General features: G+C 32.9%; 1 protein-coding gene across 1 annotated transcript in view; it reads right to left on the bottom strand.

Moving 5' to 3' along the window:
• Positions 1–1,778: 1,778 nt before the first annotated feature.
• LOC138331560 (active breakpoint cluster region-related protein-like) overlaps positions 1,779–23,002 on the bottom strand; it is a 37,020-nt gene continuing 15,796 nt past the window's right edge. Inside the window, exons 4-24 of the mRNA XM_069279261.1 lie at positions 22,569–22,751; positions 21,989–22,102; positions 21,377–21,425; positions 21,047–21,099; positions 19,263–19,379; positions 18,784–18,911; positions 17,809–17,876; positions 17,318–17,427; positions 16,836–16,904; positions 15,722–15,887; positions 14,772–14,833; positions 14,376–14,418; positions 13,794–13,862; positions 13,094–13,296; positions 12,697–12,753; positions 11,942–12,051; positions 11,232–11,293; positions 10,840–10,917; positions 9,476–9,610; positions 9,071–9,176; positions 1,779–8,514 (exon numbers count right to left, since the gene is read on the bottom strand). Coding sequence (XP_069135362.1) covers positions 8,289–8,514; positions 9,071–9,176; positions 9,476–9,610; positions 10,840–10,917; positions 11,232–11,293; positions 11,942–12,051; positions 12,697–12,753; positions 13,094–13,296; positions 13,794–13,862; positions 14,376–14,418; positions 14,772–14,833; positions 15,722–15,887; positions 16,836–16,904; positions 17,318–17,427; positions 17,809–17,876; positions 18,784–18,911; positions 19,263–19,379; positions 21,047–21,099; positions 21,377–21,425; positions 21,989–22,102; positions 22,569–22,751 — 2,208 coding nt within the window. The 3' untranslated portion in view covers positions 1,779–8,288. The remainder of the gene's footprint in view (positions 8,515–9,070; positions 9,177–9,475; positions 9,611–10,839; positions 10,918–11,231; positions 11,294–11,941; positions 12,052–12,696; positions 12,754–13,093; positions 13,297–13,793; positions 13,863–14,375; positions 14,419–14,771; positions 14,834–15,721; positions 15,888–16,835; positions 16,905–17,317; positions 17,428–17,808; positions 17,877–18,783; positions 18,912–19,262; positions 19,380–21,046; positions 21,100–21,376; positions 21,426–21,988; positions 22,103–22,568; positions 22,752–23,002) is intronic.

Genomic DNA, 23,002 nt, shown 5'->3' with positions numbered 1-23,002 from the left:
GTATATTGGGCAAGTAACATGCTTGGATAAAGGGCTACAAAGGTTGTTCAAATGAATAAATTTCATCAAGGTCTATGTGAATAGGCTAAACTAATTTAACAATTTCTTGTCAATAACTGGAGGCCCCCCCCCCCCCCCCCCCCCCAACATGAATTTTAGCCTGTTTTGAAAGGTTACTAAGTTTGTTAAAATAAATGCCCATCATCTTCATTTAAAGGCCCACTACCTTTCTGGAGCAAAACAAAAAACATAAATAACATCAGAAAATACATATTGATTGCCTAAGATGAGGTTACAATGCCAAACATATGCAAGATTTCCTGTGTAATATATAACAGTGGAGAGTCATTTCGCTGTTTTGCATTCTGGCACAGTGATGGTCAACTATCGCGCAGTATTTAGGACGACGGCAGAAAACATTGAAGTGAATAGTCGGGCAAAGAAAACCAGTCTAAATGCGTTCATTAGCCTTCCAAAAGTTCTCGCATATTAATACGAAGGTCAAGTTCTGCATAAGTTTCCAAGTTCTGACCATTGAAATAAAGAAAAGTTGAAAGCGAGGCTGCGTGGAAATGTAACCACGGACATAGTCAGCCGGGAGGACGTTTTAGGATTCCTATACTTTAAATTAATTTCTTCGTACGCAGACAGATTTTGACGAGAGATTTTATTTTTCTATTTCATAAGAAATTATACTGGATACATTCACACCATTTTTACCGACTTTAGCCATCCTTGCCCGACTGGAAACATTAAACGTTATAAAAATTAACATTTTATTTATTTTAATCAAATTGTTCAGAAAGTAATGATATGTGTAGTATATTAAAGTTAACTTTTGAGACTCTACAAAAATATTGATCTCGTTTTACATTCCCATTTTAAAAATTAAAAGCTGTTTCAGAAAGGTAGTGGGCCTTTAAGACTGTAGTCTGACCATGGCGATCAAATACACGCATGTTAGAACCTTTAAATGATCTACTCTCAACAACTTAAAGGGACTAGATATCTAACCCTGTCGTATGGTTTCCAGAAGAACTAAAATTATTTATATGAATGACCTTGACATTCATTTGTTATTAATGGAGTCTAATATGGAATAAAAGATTTCTTGTCAATTGGGGTGACTGGTTTGAAGTGATTGTGGAGAGGAATGACCTTTGATCTACTTTCAAGGTCATATATAGCAAGACACATTGTCTTCAATCGTTCAACAAACTTCAAAATCTTCCTAAAACTTACAACTACACATAACAAGAAACAAGTTCTTTTAAGTGATTTGAGTAGAATGAAATACAAATGTATGTGATGTTGGGAAGTATCTGTAGTTTTGGTGGTAATAAATGGGAGATAAAGGGCTCTATCAGAGTTACTTCCCTTGATTCATTCCATCTGAAAGTATGGAACTGACATAGACTGAATTGCCTGCCATAGTTTTTCTACTCTCCGCTAGGCTTCGCTCCGTATTAATGAGCGCAGACTAGCGGAGAGAATTAGTACTAAGGCAGGTAATCCAGTCTAGGTACTGACAGAACTAAGAGTGAAACAAGGGGAAGTAATTCTGACTGATCGGTAATACCCACTGATACTGAAATAATAAAAGTATCCATATAGAACCTTTAATTAACATTGAGCCAACTTCTACGATAACACTTTAAAAACTTAATGTGAATCCGTAACTTTGAAGATGTCATGACAGTTAATGGAAAATATATCCCGACATCGTGAATCCGTTACAAGTGATGAGTAAAAATAAATAAGAAAATAACAATAAGATGACTTCAATATCCTTTTATTTATTACAAAAGTATTTTCATTCTGATATTCATTGCTTAAATCTGGACAGTTAGTATATATATATATATATACAATATGTTCATCTTGTTACACTGAAAACTCTTATAACTAGTCACTAATATCAGAACAGATTTCCACACCACATAAATTGGATAACAAACTGATAATCGTATGTCTAAGCAGACCAAAAGCATAATGTGATAACGACATATAACGAAACATGGCATGTATGCAGTGAAAATGAAACTCAACTCTGATAGGTCAAAATAATATTTTCAAAAGACTAAGGCCTTTTCATTTGATGCACATACATCTTTCCAGGTTTTCTAATATTTATACATATGTATCTTAAACTGTTGATCTGTCATATAGATACATGTACATGTTTTACATATGTCAAGAGTTATTTCCCTTGGTTACATTCTGTTGTATCAATAAATAGAGATAGGGAGAATTTTACAATTATTATAACTGGCATCAGGGACTTAATTCAAAAATGAAAATAATTTCTTAAGTTAACTTTTCGTAGTTGACTATGAAATTAACTCACAATTACCTGGTACACTATGCATACATATGAAAATTTTGATGAGAATTAACTGATTAACAAAAAACAATACATTTATTCAATATTTTCTTGAGGACTCTGTTAAATATATAAAATATTAAAAATGTCATCAGAAATGTGAACATTTACCATCTCATTGTTCCTTTTCCTGGAATAAATATATCATTCAACTCATTCATCCCTAATATTTCATAATGTACTGGTCTAGTCTTTGACTTAGAAGAGTCTAAGTGTATCTTTAGGGGTGAATGCGTAAATAATGTAAATAAGTTTTTCCAATACCCTTTTAAATAAAATAAAAATTCCATACTAGAGAGTAATGATTATAGCAATTTTATTATTTAAAATACTTATTTTCACGTTAAGCTGTTTTGTATACGTAGAAAAATATTATCATCATTATATTCAGTTATGAAAAATAATAAATATTTTGAATAAATTATTTCAGGAGTTCACTAACCGTGTGTTACGGAAGTGATTTAAATGAATATGTATTCTAGTCATTATCCCCTAGTCCGCTAAACCTGCCTATATTATTAGGCCTTTTTATTTTTATTTATTTTTATTTTTTGCCTAATATATATTAGGAAAAAAAAACCATCCTTAAAGTTTTTCATCAAATTAGCAATATCTATTCGTTAAAATATCCAAGTTTACATCATTTTATAGAGAATATTTAGCATACCGGCACATAATCTTGTATGTGACGGATATCTAATTATTTACATTAACCTATGACAATGTGAAAACGTTTTTATGAGCACTGGTTAGTAAAACGAATGCATGTATATAAGTTATAGCTGTCTTGTGAGAAAAATAACAAGTGAGCTTGGAGTTTATGTGTATATTACTTACAGTAGCTACCCTTCTAATGTTAACATATGCACAAGCACAACAGAACCATGCACCAAAAGACAAAATATTGAACTGAAACAAAAGTCAACAGAATAAATTAACTACGGGGTATTATGAAGTTATATCTAAATCTATAAACATTTGACATTTTTTATTTCACCCTCCCATGCTGCATAGGATGAAAAAAATACTCTATCTCGCCATATTAGAGTTATCTGCCCTTGACACCTACAAGAGCAGATAACTCTATAATATGCAAATACAGAATAGAACATCTTCTTACACTGTACTATGTATACTGTAACATGCATATGTAAATCAGTATTAAATCGGTCCACATCAAACTACAGATATTACTAATTACGATTAATAAAGGGAGAAGAAGAGTCAATGAGCAGATAATTAAAGTCGAAATCTCCAACTGGACATGTTGATGTTTATATCTCAGCCTCCTAACCTGTGGTATGTGACTTGAATAAGCCATGCTACATCTGACTGCAGACTCATTCATCTTCAGGCTTCTAACTCACAATGTATGTCAAACCAAACAAGACGAATAGGACAAAGCATACCGAACTTAATATACAATGGACATAATTATACAACAGCAGACCACTTCAACAACACAAAATAAAAGATTCCGAGTTGAAAATGCTAATTAACTATGACATTGAATTAATTACCAGAGGTAATTACTCTGACAATTAAACAATTAAAAAAATTTAAAAACAAAAAAAAATACAGACATTATATATTCAGATATTATTATATACACATTTTTATTATTTATATGCTTAAAATGAAAGACTGATTCATTTGATATCTCGGAATGTTAAAGTCTACATCACATTCAGCTGTATATCATTATTAGTAAAATATAGACATATAATTAAAATATGAAGTTAATTGTGTACATTATACAAAACAAATTCAATCTTTGTTCCTGTATATTACAGAGTTATCTTCCCTTGTGTTTTTGTATTGATTGTGACATCACTGTTTGTAAATGTGACATCACATTTTTCTGAGAAAACAACATGATTATAATTTTGCTCACAAAACAATTGGATCAATTGATACCTTCTTGCAAGGGAGATAACTCTAATATGTTATATGCATGGTATCATGGCATTGACATCATACATACAAGGAATTAACCTGTACATCATTATATTAGGTGGGATATTGTAACACCACATAAGACACATAGGAAGCACAAACAAATCAAACTTTTCCAATATACATAGAAATAATACAATTAATGTACCACATATGGTTGTTTTGGTGACAGGTTAGAGGTGGTTGTGGATGAAAGTTTGCCATTTCTCTGACTAGGTTACAAAAATTTGATTCCAGAAACAATGAAGAGAATGGGTAGAATATTTTTTAACCTTCATTTTGTAATTCCAAAAATATGATTTTGGTTATACCCACACTCTGAAACCCACTTTGCTCCGTTTATCCAAACTTGTGTAGTGTAGGCTGATTACGTGGGTATCCGACGATGAGTTATACCAGTCTATAAGACTACACATCTCAAGTCAAAATTAAAAAAAAATAACAATAAAAAAATCTCAGTGCCTTTATAGGCCAGGGAAAAATCAAGATACTGTGTTTGATTTAGAACAATATAATTTTTTATGAATTTTAATGTCATAAAAAATACTACATTTACATTTTATAGGCCCACTACCTTTCCAAAACGGCTTTTAATTTTTGTAATGGGAATGTAAAACAAAATTGATAATTTTGTACAGTCACAAAAGTTATCATCACCTTCTGAAAAATTTAATTACAATAACTAAATGGTAATTTTCATAACGTAGTCACACGGTCATCCTAATTACCATGCCATACGGCAAAACAGTAAAATAAATCTTCACTGTTAACACAGATTATGCAGGGAATCTTACATTTTGTTGGTGTTTTAACCTCAGTTTAGGTTATCGACATAAGTTCTCTTAAATCATTATTGTTTTTAGAACCTTTACTTTTTGTTTCGGAAAGGTAGATGGCTTTTAAAAACCATTTTTTTCCGTTGACTAGATATGAATTGTCTATTTGCTATAACATCTTAACACAATTACGATAAATAACAGAAAAAATATGGATACAATAATTTTAAATAAATAAAAAAATAAAATAGATTTCTTTTATCAGAATAAATAAATAGGATGGCACGCTAAGGTAATGTGTGAAAGCTAATGGAAAGAACTTTATGTCTTAACTATCAAAATTGGCCTTGTCAAGTAAGTCCTATCCGATGAAATTTGCCCCAATAAGATTAAATTTTTCTATGCTAGGTTGCATTGTGATAAATTGCTTCATCAATGACATTTTTAACGGCCAATAAAAGGGTCTAAAAATCTGAATTTATGTTTGTAATCAAATTTTTGTCCAATTTTCCTTCAAAGCAGAATGCATCAATCAACGGACGGTTTGTGTTACAACACCACATGATCACACATACAGGTGTAACTATTCAATGTTGTAGCATACACAATTCCGTCTTTGCATATTACAGAGCAGAGTTAGCTCCCTTGTGGGTTGGTATCTATTGTTACGTCATTATTTTGTGGTCGCAATTCACATCGTTATCTCCGAAAAGTATGAAGTTTCGCTCTCAAATACATGACGTCACAATCAATACCTACCCGCAAGGGCAGATAACTCTGTAATATGCAAATACAGAATACAAAGTCCTATTACAATGCAAAATGCAAAGTTGCATGCGGAACACAGGCAGTTTGATTGACAGCTGGCGATCCGTCAATTAATGATATCTACATAACTAGCACTTCAGTCGGACATTTTGATATGTAGAGATCTACATATTGTCATGAATGGTTATCATCCTTTTTTATGTCTCCATAAATTTTGGGTATGTAAATGGAAGGGATTGTAGCTAATACGGAATCTTAAAAATGTCAGAGATTTATCATTTTAGTAAACAGATACAGGAAAATGAATGTACAGTGTATTAACATTAGAATTACAATGTCACAAAAATATCTATAATCAATTCAATATTTGACATTATCTATTTATATGAATAGTATATCATCTGCATTAAAACTTTAATTAATTAATATTAGTCAATCAAAATATATCTGACAAGTTCTATACAAATCTTAACAAAAAATCAACAAACATATTATTCTATTTGAAAATACACTAACAAGAAAAACAATTAATACATTGTCAGAATTTAGCTATCAAACATTATGACATACATGTATATTGCACTTTGCAAAAAAAAAAAAAAAAAACCAGAAATGTTTTTATATATTATGGATTTCTGCCATGAAAATATGGCTAATTCAAAACATTTATATTTTTCGTGAATATGTAATGGCAGCTGATGAGAAACAAACAAGATCAGCATGTTTAAAATATTCTCAAAATAAATTAATGATTTTACAGATCACAGAGTTATCTGCCCTTGTTGCATTTTTTTTATGTGAACGAATTACATGTAGATGAAGCTGATTGTCAATCTAAGAATAGAAACAGAACATCAACTTTAAACTGTCAAAACAAGAAATAAACATCACAATAAACTACATGTACTAACAATATGTATACATCTTCTTCATTCTAGAAATTTAGGTCTACATTCGATGATAAGGTCCATCTTGAAATCCCATCCTTTATATCTAGGGTAGAGCAGCTTATTGTTGGTAGAATACAGTAACATTTGTCGTGAAAAACTACGGTAATTAAATTCGCTCATAAAATCCTGACATCGCAACTGATAACTAAACAAAAGGGCAGATAATTCTGTCATATACAAAGATGAAATATTAGTCAATAACATCTACACCTTCATCTGATTGAGAAAAATATTGTTATTGATTTCTCTTCATACAGGGATTAAAATTTCAATTATTAGGTATATCATTTTTTACAAACAGAAAATTTATGTGACTTTCAATCACTGGTTAACGAGGATGTCAAAAATAAGTGTGTTGATCTTATATTCTGACATAAACTAGGACAGATAAATATCAAACTGTAATGAATTTGATAACTGTTCAATTCTAATGATTTGTTTATCATTTTCACAATCAAATAATATTAATTTTTACACTCACTGTGATAAATTATATTATGCTACTACTAAAATATAACAATGTCAATAACACAGATGTCAAAAGGGAAATTGCAGACTGTAAGATTTTATATGGAATGTGTTTCTACACATACAATGAATTCCATACAGTAAAGCAACTTGTTTTCATGTGTGATTAAATTTCACATTTTTTACGAGTGATCAGAAACTGTGAAAATAAATTGTCACAATAATGCTCTGAACACAGGTACATTAGACCCATGTTACTCTCAATCACAAATTCATTTTAAAATGTGAAAAAGTCGTTAAACATGTAAATGAGAAATTAATTCGCCATGAAAGTAAGTTGGATTACAGAAAGTTAACGGTAACTGCTTCAAAATTTCTGATGAGTTACACAAGGAACCGTTATAGTCCTTTGACTAGCTAGGCTGATGGATCATATGAATTGCCATTAATGTGGCACCTTATACAAGATGGCTGATAAGTTCATCAGATCCTACTTCCAATAAAGATAATCAAAGTCTGTTTGAAACGGCATTAAAATGTCTAATGAGTCATATGTATTAGTGTCCATTATATAATACATGTGTCCACTAGCCGGTTAAACTTCATGATATATCTTTATGACGCCATATAACACTTTTAGTCATTGTTTTGTGAAATGAAATGCGCTGAACATCACCAAATACTGTGACTTATATAAGGTGCACCATGTGACTCATACAAAATGTGTTGATGACCATCAGTGACTTTGCGTCCAGTGGCCTATATGAGATGCACTGATGACCATTGGATACTGCATCCAGTGACCAATACATCGAATGAGATACGCTGCTGATCATCAGATACTCTGTCCAGTAACCTATGGGAGTTGCGCTGATGACCATTGGATTCCCATGATCTATGAGATGCACTGATGACCATCGGATACTTCGTCCCATGACCTATATTAGATGCCCTAGCTAATGACCGCCTAATACTGCGTCCAATCACCTATATGAGATGCGCTGAAGACCGTCGGATGCTTCGTCCACTAGAACACATATTAAGGAAGAAAGACAGAACTTCGGCCTGAGTGAACACATCCTGGGCCCCCTGCATCATAATCTGAGCGGGGTTGAGTTTTGAGTCACTGACTGCAGGCTGTAGGAGGGTGGGACCAAACACGGTTGCTAGGTTACTGATGGACATCTTGTTTTCGGATTCAAACTGGACGACTCTGTAAGATAAAAGGAAATGAGTTAACCTGTGACAGAAATTACCGTATAACATGAAATACTCATGGGTACTTTCTTTTCTGGTTTGGAACTTTCACGTATTTTGTGGATAGAAATATTTGTGGTAGGACTGTGAGAAAGCAATTCTAATGAAACATAAACCAAGTTCGCTGTTTTACATAATCATGATTCAACCTTAACCATGAAAACAACGGAAGTTATCACAAAACGAGCATTTCAATAACATGTTGTACAGACAGTATAAGTGACAGAGAGTAGGTATATATAGTGTATTTTTATCTAATGGCCATTAAAGTCAGGTTTTGGTAGTCACTGTAAAGAAAATATAGAGGGTAGCTGATTTTATTTGTACTTGGGGTGAGAAACTTCTCTATTGTTTTGCAGTCACATAAATGTTTACCCAAATTTAAAACCATCAAATAAAATGGAAAGAATGACGAAACAGAAACAATCATAAATATGACACATAATTTATTTGTTTATTTATAACAAACGTGCAGCACATACAGAATATTGATCCCAAAGACAATGACTTACTTTACTAAATGTTCTATGACGCTGACGATTGTGTAGTAATTTTCATCAGGAAGGTCATGTAATAGTTGTAACATACATTTCTCCTTGGATGGTAAATCTTTTAGTCCTGAAATAAAACAAAGCATTCAGTATGTAAAGAATGTTAACGGGGAAGAAACATGATGTTTTATACTTATCAGCCCTTAACCTGTGACAACATTAAAGCGCCGTATTAAGTCAAAACTTACCCAACTACATTGTGAAACTTGGGTAAAACTTGTGACTTGTCTCTTTTTTATTTAACTGGCCCTGATTTCTCAAAACAAACTGAAGAAGTCAATTATTCATCGCAAACAGTTTGAAAACTGACATAGAAGAAATATCAACACATGAAAATATTCGCTTTCACAGATTCTCTTGACTTACCTACGGTACTGATGAAGGCCTTGTAATTAGCCTCAGTGAAAAGAGGCTCGGGTAATTCACGGAAAAATAACTTGAGAACTCCCGTCACGGCATGGATATCGCTGCTGCTTATGGCATTGGTTCCTGCTCGCATGTCTGAAAATAGGTCAATAAATATAACTGTTTAATGTTCTGTAAACAATTCAAAATGGACATTAAATGTTCCAGCATTTAACAGGTATATAAGTCTAAGCATGCAACTGTATTGTACCAGTAATAAGCCCCGTATTGTAGACATCAAGGATTGGATGATGTAGAATATGGTTAAAGTCACCTGCAGGACCATTGTAAAATTCAACAAATTTAATGAGTTATTTGAGATATCAAAACTTGTAGAAATCCACACAACAATTTGAATTACAGTGGACCCTTAATGATATGAACACTTGCGTTCACTGCCCAAATCATCAAAATGGTGAATTTTTTTATCACTAGCCCAAACCATCTAGATTGTGAATTTTTGTATCCTCAGCCTAAACCATCCAGATGATGAATTTTTATATCCCAGCCCAAACTATCCAGATTGTGATTTTTGTATCCCCAGCCCAAACTATTCCAGATTGTGATTGTTTTGTATCCCCAGCCTAAACCATCCAGATGATGATTTTTTGTATCCCCAGCCCAAACTATCCAGATGGTGATTTTTTGTATCCCCAGCCCAAACTATCCAGATTGGTGATTTTTTGTATCCCCAGCCCAAACTATCCAGATTGTGAATTTTTGTATCCCCAGCCCAAACTATCCAGATGATGAATTTTTTGTATCCCCAGCCCAAACTATCCAGATGATGAATTTTTGTATCCCCAGCCCAAACTATCCAGATGATGATTTTTTGTATCCCCAGCCCAAACTATCCAGATGTTGAATTTTTGTATCCCCAGCCCAAACTATCCAGATGTTGAATTTTTGTATCCCCAGCCCAAACTATCCAGATTGTGATTTTTGTATCCCCAGCCCAAACTATCCAGATTGTGAATATTTGTATCCCCAGCCCAAACTATCCAGATGATGAATTTTTGTATCCCCAGCCCAAACTATCCAGATGATGAATTTTTGTATCCCCAGCCCAAACTATCCAGATGGTGAATTTTTGTATCCCCAGCCCATACTATCCAGATTGTGAATATTCTAGACTACCGGATTCTCTATACTCATTGACAAGTAAATAAGCCAATCTATTCCCTGACATTTTTATTAGGAGTTTTTTTCAGATTATCATCTGTCTAGATTATCATGGACCCACTGTAATCAGGTATGTTCCAGTAACACAAGTTCCAAACAATGAGGTTTACTCTAACTACATAGTGTATATTATTCCTACTTACTTTTGTCAAACGTTTTCTTCAGTCTCTGTATCTCTGATGTGACTCCTGATACTCTGTAGATTCCCACCTCATCCAAACCTGTAAAACAAACACTTGTCTGATAAGGTTTAACGTCTTATGTATAACATGAAATATTTGTATGTATTTTCTCTTTTGGTGTGGAGTTTTGATATCATTTTGTGGATAGAAATATTTGTGGTCAGTCGATAGTGACAATACTAAATATCAATCAAAATTCAATATTTTTATATTCCATGTCGAAATCATCAATATTTTCACTTCTTTAAAATATCCTTGAAGCACAATCAATACTGTGAAGATCATAAAATTTGTAACATTTTTAGTCGTGACAAATCTCCATGAAACAACAATTGATTCTAATGTTAACCAACCTCTTGCCTCGATCTCCTTCAGACATGTTGTCACTATCGTCGGAACAGTCTTGTGTTCCCGACTGTAAACAATAATAATTAAAATCAGATTAGATTTAGCATGGCTAATTAATAGACCTACCTTAGCCATCACCTCTGTATAAAGACCACCTGCTTAATAAGCCCACTTTCTCATGAGTCCCTAATGGCCAATTTCAATACAATATGAATGACCTGTGTATTAAGACCACCTGGCTATATTGGCTATTTTGTCTAATGTCTAACTTCCCTAGGGTGGTCATTATAGACAGGTTTAACTATAGATATATATTTTGTAAAGATGCTACACTGCAGATGAATGTCTTTGCGTTGATATGAGACCTAGACACACTGCAAGGTGAGAAACAAGGGCATAGATACTTTTTTTTATACTTCACCTGTACTTTTTGTGAGAACAATAAAATGTACTAACACTGTCACTTTTGTGCTTATTTAGTACTTGGTCTACTTTTGTTTTATTCATTTCAGAACTGCTTTCTAACTTTGGGTTCCAAATTGAGTGAAAAAAGTATTCTTTTTGTGAGTTTTTGTGGGTTTTTTTGTACTTTTTTTATACTTTATGTCGGTATACCCTCTGATTTCATGACAGCGACATAAACATTGTTTTCAGATGACCTTTCAGTCTATGAAGAGTTTATAATGATTGAGTTGTAAACAACTTGTTACTGTACCTGATGATTGTTTTTAATCGGACACCAAACACTCCTCCTTGTATTTTAGATGGTTGTCTCTTCAGTGTCTTACTGCTGGGTGTGTGTCTTACAGAAATGGTCAGGGCAAGCTGGCAATGTACAAAATTAAATAACATCACATCAAGTAAAAGTACACAAATAATAAAGTACTGAAGTTACAGAATAGTAGGACAAATGGGAAAAAAATTAAATATAAAGTACTGAAAGTACTAATAATATTAATAATCCATATTAAATACACATCAAAGTACTGAAAGTACTGAAGGCTAAAATTAATAAACCAAGCTATCAAATACAAATACAATCAAAGTACTGAAAGTTACAGATATTGTTTGAGCAAAATGCAAAAAAAAAACCAAATTAAATATATATATCAAAGTACTGAAAGTACTGAAGGCTCAAATTACAGAAAAGATCAGGGCAAGCTGGCAAGGAACCATATTAAATACACATCAAAGTACTGAAGTCCTGGAGGCTCAAATTACAGAAAAGGTCAGGGCAAGCTGGTAAGAAACCAAATTGAAGACCATATTTAAAATGCTTAAATGTCAATTGCTATATATTAATGGAAAATGACCACATATATATAAAATATTTAGTTAAAACTATATTTGATATGTTCTTTTTATTTTCAATTCAACATAACAGTAAAAGCCAAGAATTGAATTATTATAATTAAAACAATGTAATTTTCTTTTCCCAAGAGAGACTTTTCTGAGGTAATTAAAACTTACATCATTCATGGATATTTTCTGTTCTTTAAATGTACTGCTTAACCAACTGGAACTTAACTGAAAGTAAAACAGATTTAATCAATTATTGTCTGAAAAATGTGATCTAATTCAACAGTCAATGGCAAAATAATATTGCAATATCACCTTAAAGTTTCTAAAAATGGAAACATCAAGTTGATATGCTCAATACCATACTAGTGGCTCATAATTCCAATATCATTATTTCAATGAGTTCAACTTTACACATAATTAAACAACAAACTAATATGAGATACTCCCTTACATTTGACTGAAAATAGACTTCAATAGGTCAAGTCATATAGGTAGTTAACAATTAATAGGCAGAGTCATGTATGTCTGTAAGGTAAGTCATGTAAGTGGTAAACTTTGGTATTACCTCCAGAGCACTGCGTCCTATCAGCTCGTCCATGGCTCCGTCTTTTTTATAACACAGGATCCTAAGAGTCTGTGAACCATCAAGTTCCAGCTCAAAGTCCTCATCCCACGACCGTTCACTGATGTGCGTCAGAGTACTTATAGAGGTACAAGCCTTCTTAAAAAAATGCCCGTACGAGTCAAGGTCCAGCTGACAAAACACCTCTGTGAAATAGAAATATAGGATAGTAATAGTTCATCTCTCAAGGCACTGGGCAATCTTTGATCTTGAACTCAGCTATTTAGATAATACTAGCATGGAAATCGTATTTACTCCCTAAAGTCATGAATATTTGGTTCAGTTTGTTTGGTCTATTTACTGCATAGGCCATTTTAAGAATATGCCAGTTTTATAGGTAGAGGAATTTCCCCACAAGCGGAGAACTAGTGGTTATGTCAGGACATCTTAACCACTTTACCACTGTATAAGGTTTAATGTCACCAAGTTTCATTGAAATCCCTACAGTAGTTTAGGAGAAGTAGCAGAAGCAGACAGACAGACAGACGACCTGAATCAAATAGATAATAACTGATTCCAAAATCTCAAAACAAAATCATCATCTTAAGTTTCCTTCCTATATTTAACTTCAAAGGTGCCTGCCTACATAAGACTTAACTTTTCTCCTGTTGCTTTAGCTATCTTTTAAAGTTTGAGCACCTACCACATGGTTCGTCCACTCCCGCCAAAGTGTGTATCGTTACATTCAGATTACCGTTAAGCATCTCATCATCTGAAATAGTACACATCAATTTCTGATATGAAAATCTACAACTGAAGCAACACTTCATCATAAATCAACCACAGAATGCAAAGATAGCACCTTTCACATTAATTCTTTATAAATGGTTTATATGCATACATTGAACCCATGATAATCGGAACACGTCGTCCCAAGCCCAAACTGTCTGCATTGGGAATTTTCCAAACTGCCCATTCCATTTTCAAAGTCAATTATCAAATCTGTTCCCTGATATTTAAGTATGGATTGTGAATTTTCCAGACTATCCCTGATATTCAAGTATGGATTGTGAATTTTCCAGACTATCCGCATCCATATTATCACGAGTCCACAGTATATAATTTTTTTTAAATTAATGCTATAGTGAAAAATCAGTTCAAAATGGAAAATTAAATCTAATTTGTTTCCCTTGATATGTTCCATGTTACATTAACTTTTCAAATTTATCAAATATATCCCTACTCAGACATTGATAATCATTCAACCATGTTATTGATTAATTACCTTTTCTCATTAGAACATTTCCAATCTTGTTTACTTGTGGTAACTAAAACATAATATATAATATTAGACAACAGTTTGCGAATTATTCCACAGCTTCATTAATTTGATAGGAATTCAAACAAAAGTTATTTGTATTCTTTTAAAATGGTTTGTTCTGTAAAAGAAAAGCAAATTCTTTACAAAAACATGTAATGGTTTGAAGAATGTGAGATATGAAGCATACATTTTAAAACAGAGGACGTACTTATTGGTTTTTGAAATGAAACATTTTCAGGAAAATAACTTTCTAAGCAACAACAACGGTCAGACCTTATAACCACCATTTTCATTTTTGCCTTAAAGTGGCTGGTTTCATAAAGGGAGATAACTAATCATCAATTAGGGGAGATGACTCACCTGTTTACTATCATTGATCATACTTTGGATGTCATGAATACTAAGTTGTCTCTGAATGGCATCTATCAATGAAAAAGGAAGATATTATTAGAAATTTGAAACGTCAGTAAGCCCCAATATTTAAAACCTCCATATGAAAATTGGATGGAATAGGATGGGGACGTGATTGGCATACGACATAAACAAAATAGAGTAGAGTTGGTTATATTTACAGGGATTTTGCAGAACATCGCTATGATGGCGAAAAATTGATCCATGATATGTTAGGAAATGGTTGAATCATATACACTGAAAGCAAAATTTTTAAATCGCTGAAATGATATAAAATTGAGTTTTAATAGATAAAAATATTTTCTAGTTTAAATCAAGGCATTTTTTACCTGCATAACCAGCTATAAAGTATATGCTTTTCATAGCAGAGACATAAAAATATCACAAATTCAGAGTCAAAAGCAGCCAAGGATAAGTTTTGGTTTGTTTTAGTTTTACGTCCTATTAACAGCCAGGGTCATGTAAAGACGTGCCAGGATTGTTGGTGGAGGAAAGCCGGAGTACCCGGAGAAAAACCACCGGTCAGCGGTCAGTACCTGGCAACTGCCCCACATGGGATTCGAACCCCCATCCCAGAGGTGGAGGGCTTGTGGTAATATGTCGGGACATCTTAACCACTCGGCCACCGCGGCCCCTAAGGATAAGAGACTCAGCCTCTGGATCATGAAATAGTCTTAGAATTAAGTTTTAGCTTATCAAAACAAAAACGTTTTGTAATGTCATCTGTGATTGGCTAAATCTAAACTCAAGACTATTTTTGTTTTAGACTTAAGACCTTAGGACAAAATGTAAAAAATAAGTTTGTCCTTTATACATATAGACCTTTATCTGTAAATCATACTTTAAAAAAGAATTTGGCAATTACAAAATGTACAAATACTGGGCTTTGCATTACTTACTATGTGCCTGTATCTGCTGTGATGAATGATGCTTTAATTGGTTGTCTATAGCATCCCTCCACTCCTCACGCTCGAAATCATTGGATAACAGGATTATGTACTTGTGATCTCCCTTTGATGTGAACTTGATTGGCATCTGAGGCGAAGACAGGACTAGTGACGCCTCCTGGTGGTCAAATACAAATAAAGGGCAAATAATTCATCAAAAGAAAATAGGATTAACAATATTACACATTTGAAAATCAATCTATTTTTAGTATCGGTAACCTTTAGTTGCAGACTCTTTGACCCCAAATTTGATTCTAAACTGTGTCATCTCATAAGCAACATTGTGTGAAGTCTCAAAAATCCATTTACGTGCTGTTACATTTTGTCTAAAAACCAACCTATTGTAGCTCAAAAGACTTTAAGACAGATGATGTCGTCTTTAGAGCTACAATTCGTGCCTATTACTGCTAATGGAGCAAAGTAATGGTTATGCAAACCATTATTAAAATGCTTGCATCCATTTTATCTTATTTGTTTTATATCGCTTACCTACTAGACAACAAAACTGAACCGTATAAAATATCAAATTCTCTGCTAGACATTATTTTTTTTTACATATACATATAAAGGCCTTTCTGAAGAGAATATATACCGGAAGTCTTCAAATTACGAATTTGACGTCTTGTGAGCGATACAGTAGATATTAAGAGTGCTAGTTGTGTTTATTTAGGATAACGAAATTATGTAAATGCTTGTATACGCATAAATTAATCGGAAACCTACAACAAAGTATAGAAAATTGTGCCCGAGTGATTTTCGGAGGCGCTGCTCCACTACGACACATAGGGACCAATTCGTACCCGGCCGAAAGGTATAGTAGGCCGGGTACGTATATTCGTTCTACATTTTGTCTAAAAACCAACCTATTGACGAACAGACAGAGACTTTAAACAATACACCCCTCTGGTTTCACTAGCAGAGGACTTAAACAATGAAATTTGTGAATGATTTTGGCTGAGAAGCAGTCGGCAAGCCTTGTGCTGACCAGCTGAAATTTTCCAATATTAAAGATTTCAACAACAAATAACTCTGACATATGCAAATTATTTATTCTGAAATTTCTTACCTGCTCTTCTATCTTTTTTCTCAGCTTGTCAATTGACCTCTGTTGAACTTTACCCGCTATAGACCACCTCTGTTAATTTAGAAAATTATATTAGGACGAGAGACAATACAAAGCATATCTATTTGGTTTTTGTGTTTGGTCTGCTCTACCTTTAAACAAAGAAATCTGTATTCGTTTTGAAATTACTCATAGGCTAGCATGCAGAAATTCAATAGAATCATGGGCAATTGAAGTGATTGTGAAAATTTAATCGAGGAAATAACAAGACAAGAGTAAATTACATATCCCCATTAAGGTATTTGATGGAATTTTAATCCTATGAATTTTACTTATAATATTTTTTTTTCCAATGAAAATGGTTTCTATTGCATGTCAGTAACATGCAACAACTTAAAATTTTCAAAGGAAACCTAGAAATATTATTTCATGATGAATCTCAAATTTCAAACAAATCACTGAAATATATACGTTGAATGACTTACATCTTTGTTTGGCTCCGCGTTCCGCATCTCTGATCTCAGCTCCGCCTTCAAACTTACAATCTTTTTCTTCATGGCCTCAATGTCTTCTTTACAGTCATAAACTTTATCACCTGTTCCAAAATAAAGAATGGCAGCTAATTTTAGATCTCATTTACTAGCATTCATTTTTATGGTATATTTGGAGAATAAATAAGTTATCCCCTCTCCTGAAATAAATTATAGCCCACAGAAGTTTCAAGAATTTTACAGTTTTCTTTTTTTTAGTGTTGTTTATTTTCTATAACGTTTTGACACTAAATAAATACTGTAATTTAATGTTTTTTATGGCTCCAATATTTTTCAAATCTATTTAATACAAACTAAATAAAATACCTTGAAACATATTTGAGATAAATATCTTTGCAGAAAGACGGAATTAACATCTTTATGACTACTTATAATGGAATATTTACTGATTGAAGAACCAACTTTAATTACAACATAAATCTTACCCTTTGGGGCCATTACCAGCTCCTGGATGGGGATGAACCATTTACATTCAAACGAGCGCACCTTATGTCTGAAAAAATATTAACAAACCACTGAAAACGTATAAATACAGTTGGATAATGTCTAGCAGCTTGGCCTTGTAACAAGATTTATTATTTCATATGTTTTTATAGACCCTTATCAGATATTCAACTACTGTTAAAATGATGTAATTTCAAATTACATAATCTTTCATTTAAGATCATCACATACTTTTATTTGTCTCTTACCTAGCAACCAAGAGTTTATCCATTGCATTCTTAAATTCAAGCCATTGAAGTGACTTATAACAGCTGTAAAGCTTGATTTCAATCAATGAAAAAAGTTCATAGCCTTATGATGTACCAGATAACCCGGTGAAGTGAGGAAGATAACCCAGTGAAGTATGGGAAATAATCCTGTGATGTACGGGAGATAACCCAGTGAAGTATGGGAAATAATCCTGTGATGTACGGGAGATAACCCAGTGAAGTATGGGAGATAATCCTTTCTCTTACCATGGACACGGATATCCACAATTTCATTGGTGTGAGATTTTTCTATCTCACCCTAGGGTAAAAGCAAGGTACACAAGATCTTTGCACATACTCACATAGGAAGAGAAAAAGAATCATTCACCCTCTTTGAGGTGAGGCACAAGAAGATTCTGAAGCTGTTAAAGCCTCTTGTTTGACAACTTAAGAATCTTACCCCTCGGGTTGCGATTCTCCTGTCCCACCCCAAAGAGAGTGAAAGATTTTAGTGAAGTAAGGAAGATGACTCTGTGAAGTATGTGAAATGACCCATTGATGTATGAAAGATAACTGCATAAAATATGGGAGATAACCTCGTGTAATATGGGAGATAACCCTGTGAAAATATGGGAGATAACTCTGTGTAGTATGGGAGATAACTCTTTGAAGTATGGGAGATAAAAACAGTACTATGACAAGACTCACCTGCCGCTGATTTTGTGTTTTGTACAGACAACAACATCGCTGAACAGGAACAGGTATCTCAGCTTACGTGATCGACCTTCCATCTCTACTACAAACCCACTCTTCACCAGGTGGCGCTGGTCTTCAGACTAAAACAAGATGGCAGAACAAATATTGATATAGGAAATAAGCCAATAATATACTATTATAGTGAATCTTATTTATAACTCTTTTTCAGAAATTTTCTGAACTTATCTACTTTTTAATGGAGAAACCTTTTTAGGATACAATATAATTTCAAACAAAATCTATAAATGGAAATGCTTGTAGCATATCAAATTAATAAATTTCAAAACTTTTATCTAACTCAGATCATGTATTACTATGCTGCTTTTACATTATTAAATGTACATCATAATTTTTTTTAAAGTGAAAGGAGAGAAATTATTTTACATGACTCTAACCTTTGTTGAGTCTTGTTTAATGAATTTATCAGTTACCTTATCAGATGCATCTTCATCCACACCAAAGTTTCGTAAATTATGGTCCGCAATCTTCAGTGCTCCCTGGAGTGTAGCAAAGTCTCTATGGTCTTCAGGTGTAACTTTGATTAAATCCTGTAAAAATATATCTTAACATGTAGTTAATGATATGAACATGTTACGATATGTGTTCAGTAAGATATCAAAGATGAATGAATGAACAAAATATTGAGTATACGTAAGTTTGAACATAAAAACTGCAGTGCTATCAATTATCAATAATAATAGTAACCGTTCTGATTTTAAATGGGACTGTGGTGGCTGATAGTAGTTAAGATGTCCTGACATATTACCACTGCACAAGCTCTCGAACTGGGTTGAGAGTTCAAATTCTATGTGGGGCAGTTGCGAAGAACAAACCGGTGGTCAGTGGTTTTTCTCTAGGTACTCTGGCTTTCCTCTTTATCCTTAACCTGACACATCCTTAAATGACGTTGGCTGAATTATACCAATCACACCAAACCACATGAAAAACTAAAAACATGTGAGTGTAGGTCTACGAATATTAGGTTATTTATATAGAACAGATGCATACTCACATGTAAAACTAGAGTATTCCGTTGCAATCTTTGGACAGGCTTAAACAGTATTTCTGAAAAAGAAACACATCTGTCATATATAATGTACATAATAAAATATCTATACAAAAGCCAGATTATCAACTCAAAATATGATAGCAGGGTTTTTATCCATTTCAATCAAATAAGTGAACACATTAATAATTTATTTGTGATTTGTCTTTTATTCTACAAAGTTAGTAAAACACTATGTTGACCTCACCACAGGTCCATAATAAATCTTGTTAAGGCCTTGTATAACTTGAGGAATCTGTACATTATATGAATAACAGAACAGATTTGATTTACCTTCTAAAGAGGTGACTATCAGTTCACCACTTTGTGGTCCTGCTATTTTCTGTAAGAAAAAAGAAAGTGAAAATAGCTTAATTACTGAAATATATAAAACCACAAAAATTATAATTAAAGCAAATGAATTTGACGTACAGTTGATGGACCTATGTTCATGTCACTGTAATGCTTCTTTTGAAATTACTATATTTTAATTTCCTTTTGTATGTGGGAGAAAAATAATCATTACCTACCTTTCCATATCAATCTTTCATTACTATCCCGAAACCTCTGTATTATTTTGTCAAATCTACACAGTTTCTGCACATTACACAATTATCTCCCTTATGGGAAGATATCTATGGTGACATTATTAATTTGAGAGCAAAACTAACAAAATTTTCTCAGAAAAGTATAATGTTACAATTCCAAACACATGACGTAACTTCCCAAAAAGGACGTAACTCTGTTATATTCAATTTCATACTATTATCACGGTAAAAAAAAACATGGCTTGATAATGAAATACAAAGAATACATATTGAATAAGCAATGAAGAACCATTGAATTTAAAAACATCAATAAAAAGTTAATAATAATTATTAAAATAACACAGTAATAATAATCATACTAATGTAATTAATGCGTACCACATTTATGGCCATTTTCTTAAAATCTGAATTTTCATTGCATGGGGCAGTTGCTAAGAACAAACCGTGGTCAGTGGTTTTTCTCTGGGTACTCTGGCTTTCCTCTTTATCCTTAACCTGACACGTCCTTAAATGACGTTGGCTGAATTACACCAATCACACCAAACCACATGAAAAACTAAAAACATGTGAGTTGTAGGTCTACGAATATTAGGTTATTTATATAGAACAGATGCATACTCACATGTAAAACTAGAGTATTCCGTTGCAATCTTTGGACAGGCTTAAACAGTATTTCTGAAAAAGAAACACATCTGTCATATATAATGTACATAATAAAATATCTATACAAAAGCCGGATTATCAACTCAAAATATGATAGAAGGGTTTTTATCCATTTCAATTAAATAAGTAAACAAGTTAATAATTTATTTGTGATTTGTCTTTTATTCTACCAAATTAGTAAAACACTATGTTGACCTCACCACAGGTCCATAATAAATCTTGTTAACCAAACCTTGTATAACTTGAGGAATCTGTACATTATATGAATAACAGAACAGATTTGATTTACCTTCTAAAGAGGTGACTATCAGTTCACCACTTTGTGGTCCTGCTATTTTCTGTAAGAAAAAAGAAAGTGAAAATAGCTTAATTACTGAAATATATAAAACCACAAAAATTATAATTAAAGCAAATGAATTTGACGTACAGTTGATGGACCTATGTTCATGTCACTGTGATGCTTCTTTTGTAACTACTATATATTTTAATTTTCTTTTGTATGCATTTCCTACCTTTCCATATCAATCTTTCATTACTATCCCGAAACCTCTGTATTATTTCGTCAAATCTACACAGTTTCTGCACATTACACAATGATCTCCCTTATGGGAAGATATCTATGGTGACATTATTAATTTGAGAGCAAATCTAACATAATTTTCTCAGAAAAGTATAATGTTACAATTCCAAACACATGACGTAACTTCCCAAAAAGGACGTAACTCTGTTATATTCAATTTCATACTATTATCACGGTAAAAAAACACATGGCTTGATAATGAAATACAAAGAATACATATTGAATAAGCAATGAACCATTGAATTTAAAAATATCAATAAAAAGTTAATAATTATTAAAGAAATACAGTAATAATAATCATACTAATGTAATAATGCGTACCACATTTATGGCCATTTTCTTAAAATCTGAATTTTCATTGCCACACCTCGCCACACATTCTAGAGCTTTATTGGTATTTTCCACAAATTCTTTATAGGTTGGAAAAAACACAATCTGAAAGTAAACAGAAAAGATTCAAATAACATAATATCATTTATTTACATAATAACAACTGTATACTGTGTATTGCTTTAAATTCGCAGGGTCAATATTTTGCGGATCTCGATACTGAGCATATCACTCAGAAAACACGAACATAGCAATGATTGACAACCCGCGAAATTTACATGTACAAGTATATCAAGATTAAGTTCTTAAAGTGAGAGGAACTTTTAATTTTGTAGTTGTAATTGTTGAACTCTACAAGCATGACCATTATCTTTTATTAAATACCTATTACATTTTGCAAAAGCCAACAGAAAATTGTTACATATACATGTATATATCTATGTCTCCTTGTAAGCTTGAGCAGCAACAATTTTATGCTAATCCTGAAGGCAGTAAGTTAGGAAATTTCTCAAAGCATGAATTTGACAAGTGAGCTATTCCTTGAAATAATGAAGCTTGATTTAAGACTGACCAGTTCCTTGAATATCCGGCCGATCTCCTGATTATCTGACCACTGGTCAACCTTCTCCTTCAGACTGGACACAAATGTCTTGTGGTGAACATGGATGTCCTCCACTTTGTAGAAGATGGTCGACATGTCCTCTACGGAACACAGAGGGGTCGTCTCAAAACTCATTTGTAACTTACGCTTAAACTGTGAAAAAAAAATCATACAAGTTTTAATGAAGGTGTAGAAAAAATACCTTGATAAATTGAATTCTGGGGAATTGTGTATTCCACTAGATATACTGCCCTTGGCAATGACCCTAGGCTGATTTTTATGATTTCAATGTTCTGCAGTTAATTTATCAAAACCAATTCTTTAAGTAACGGGTCAATCTTCTGAGGTCAAGTCTCCAGTATATCGCTGTGTAGCATAAAATCATCTTTCTTTAATGTAAAGAG

The sequence above is a fragment of the Argopecten irradians genome, chromosome 9 (genome assembly GCF_041381155.1).
Source record: "Argopecten irradians isolate NY chromosome 9, Ai_NY, whole genome shotgun sequence".
In the NCBI taxonomy this organism is placed as follows: domain Eukaryota; kingdom Metazoa; phylum Mollusca; class Bivalvia; order Pectinida; family Pectinidae; genus Argopecten; species Argopecten irradians.
Note: the sequence above shows the minus strand (reverse complement) of the source record. Positions and strands in the feature narration are given on the sequence as shown.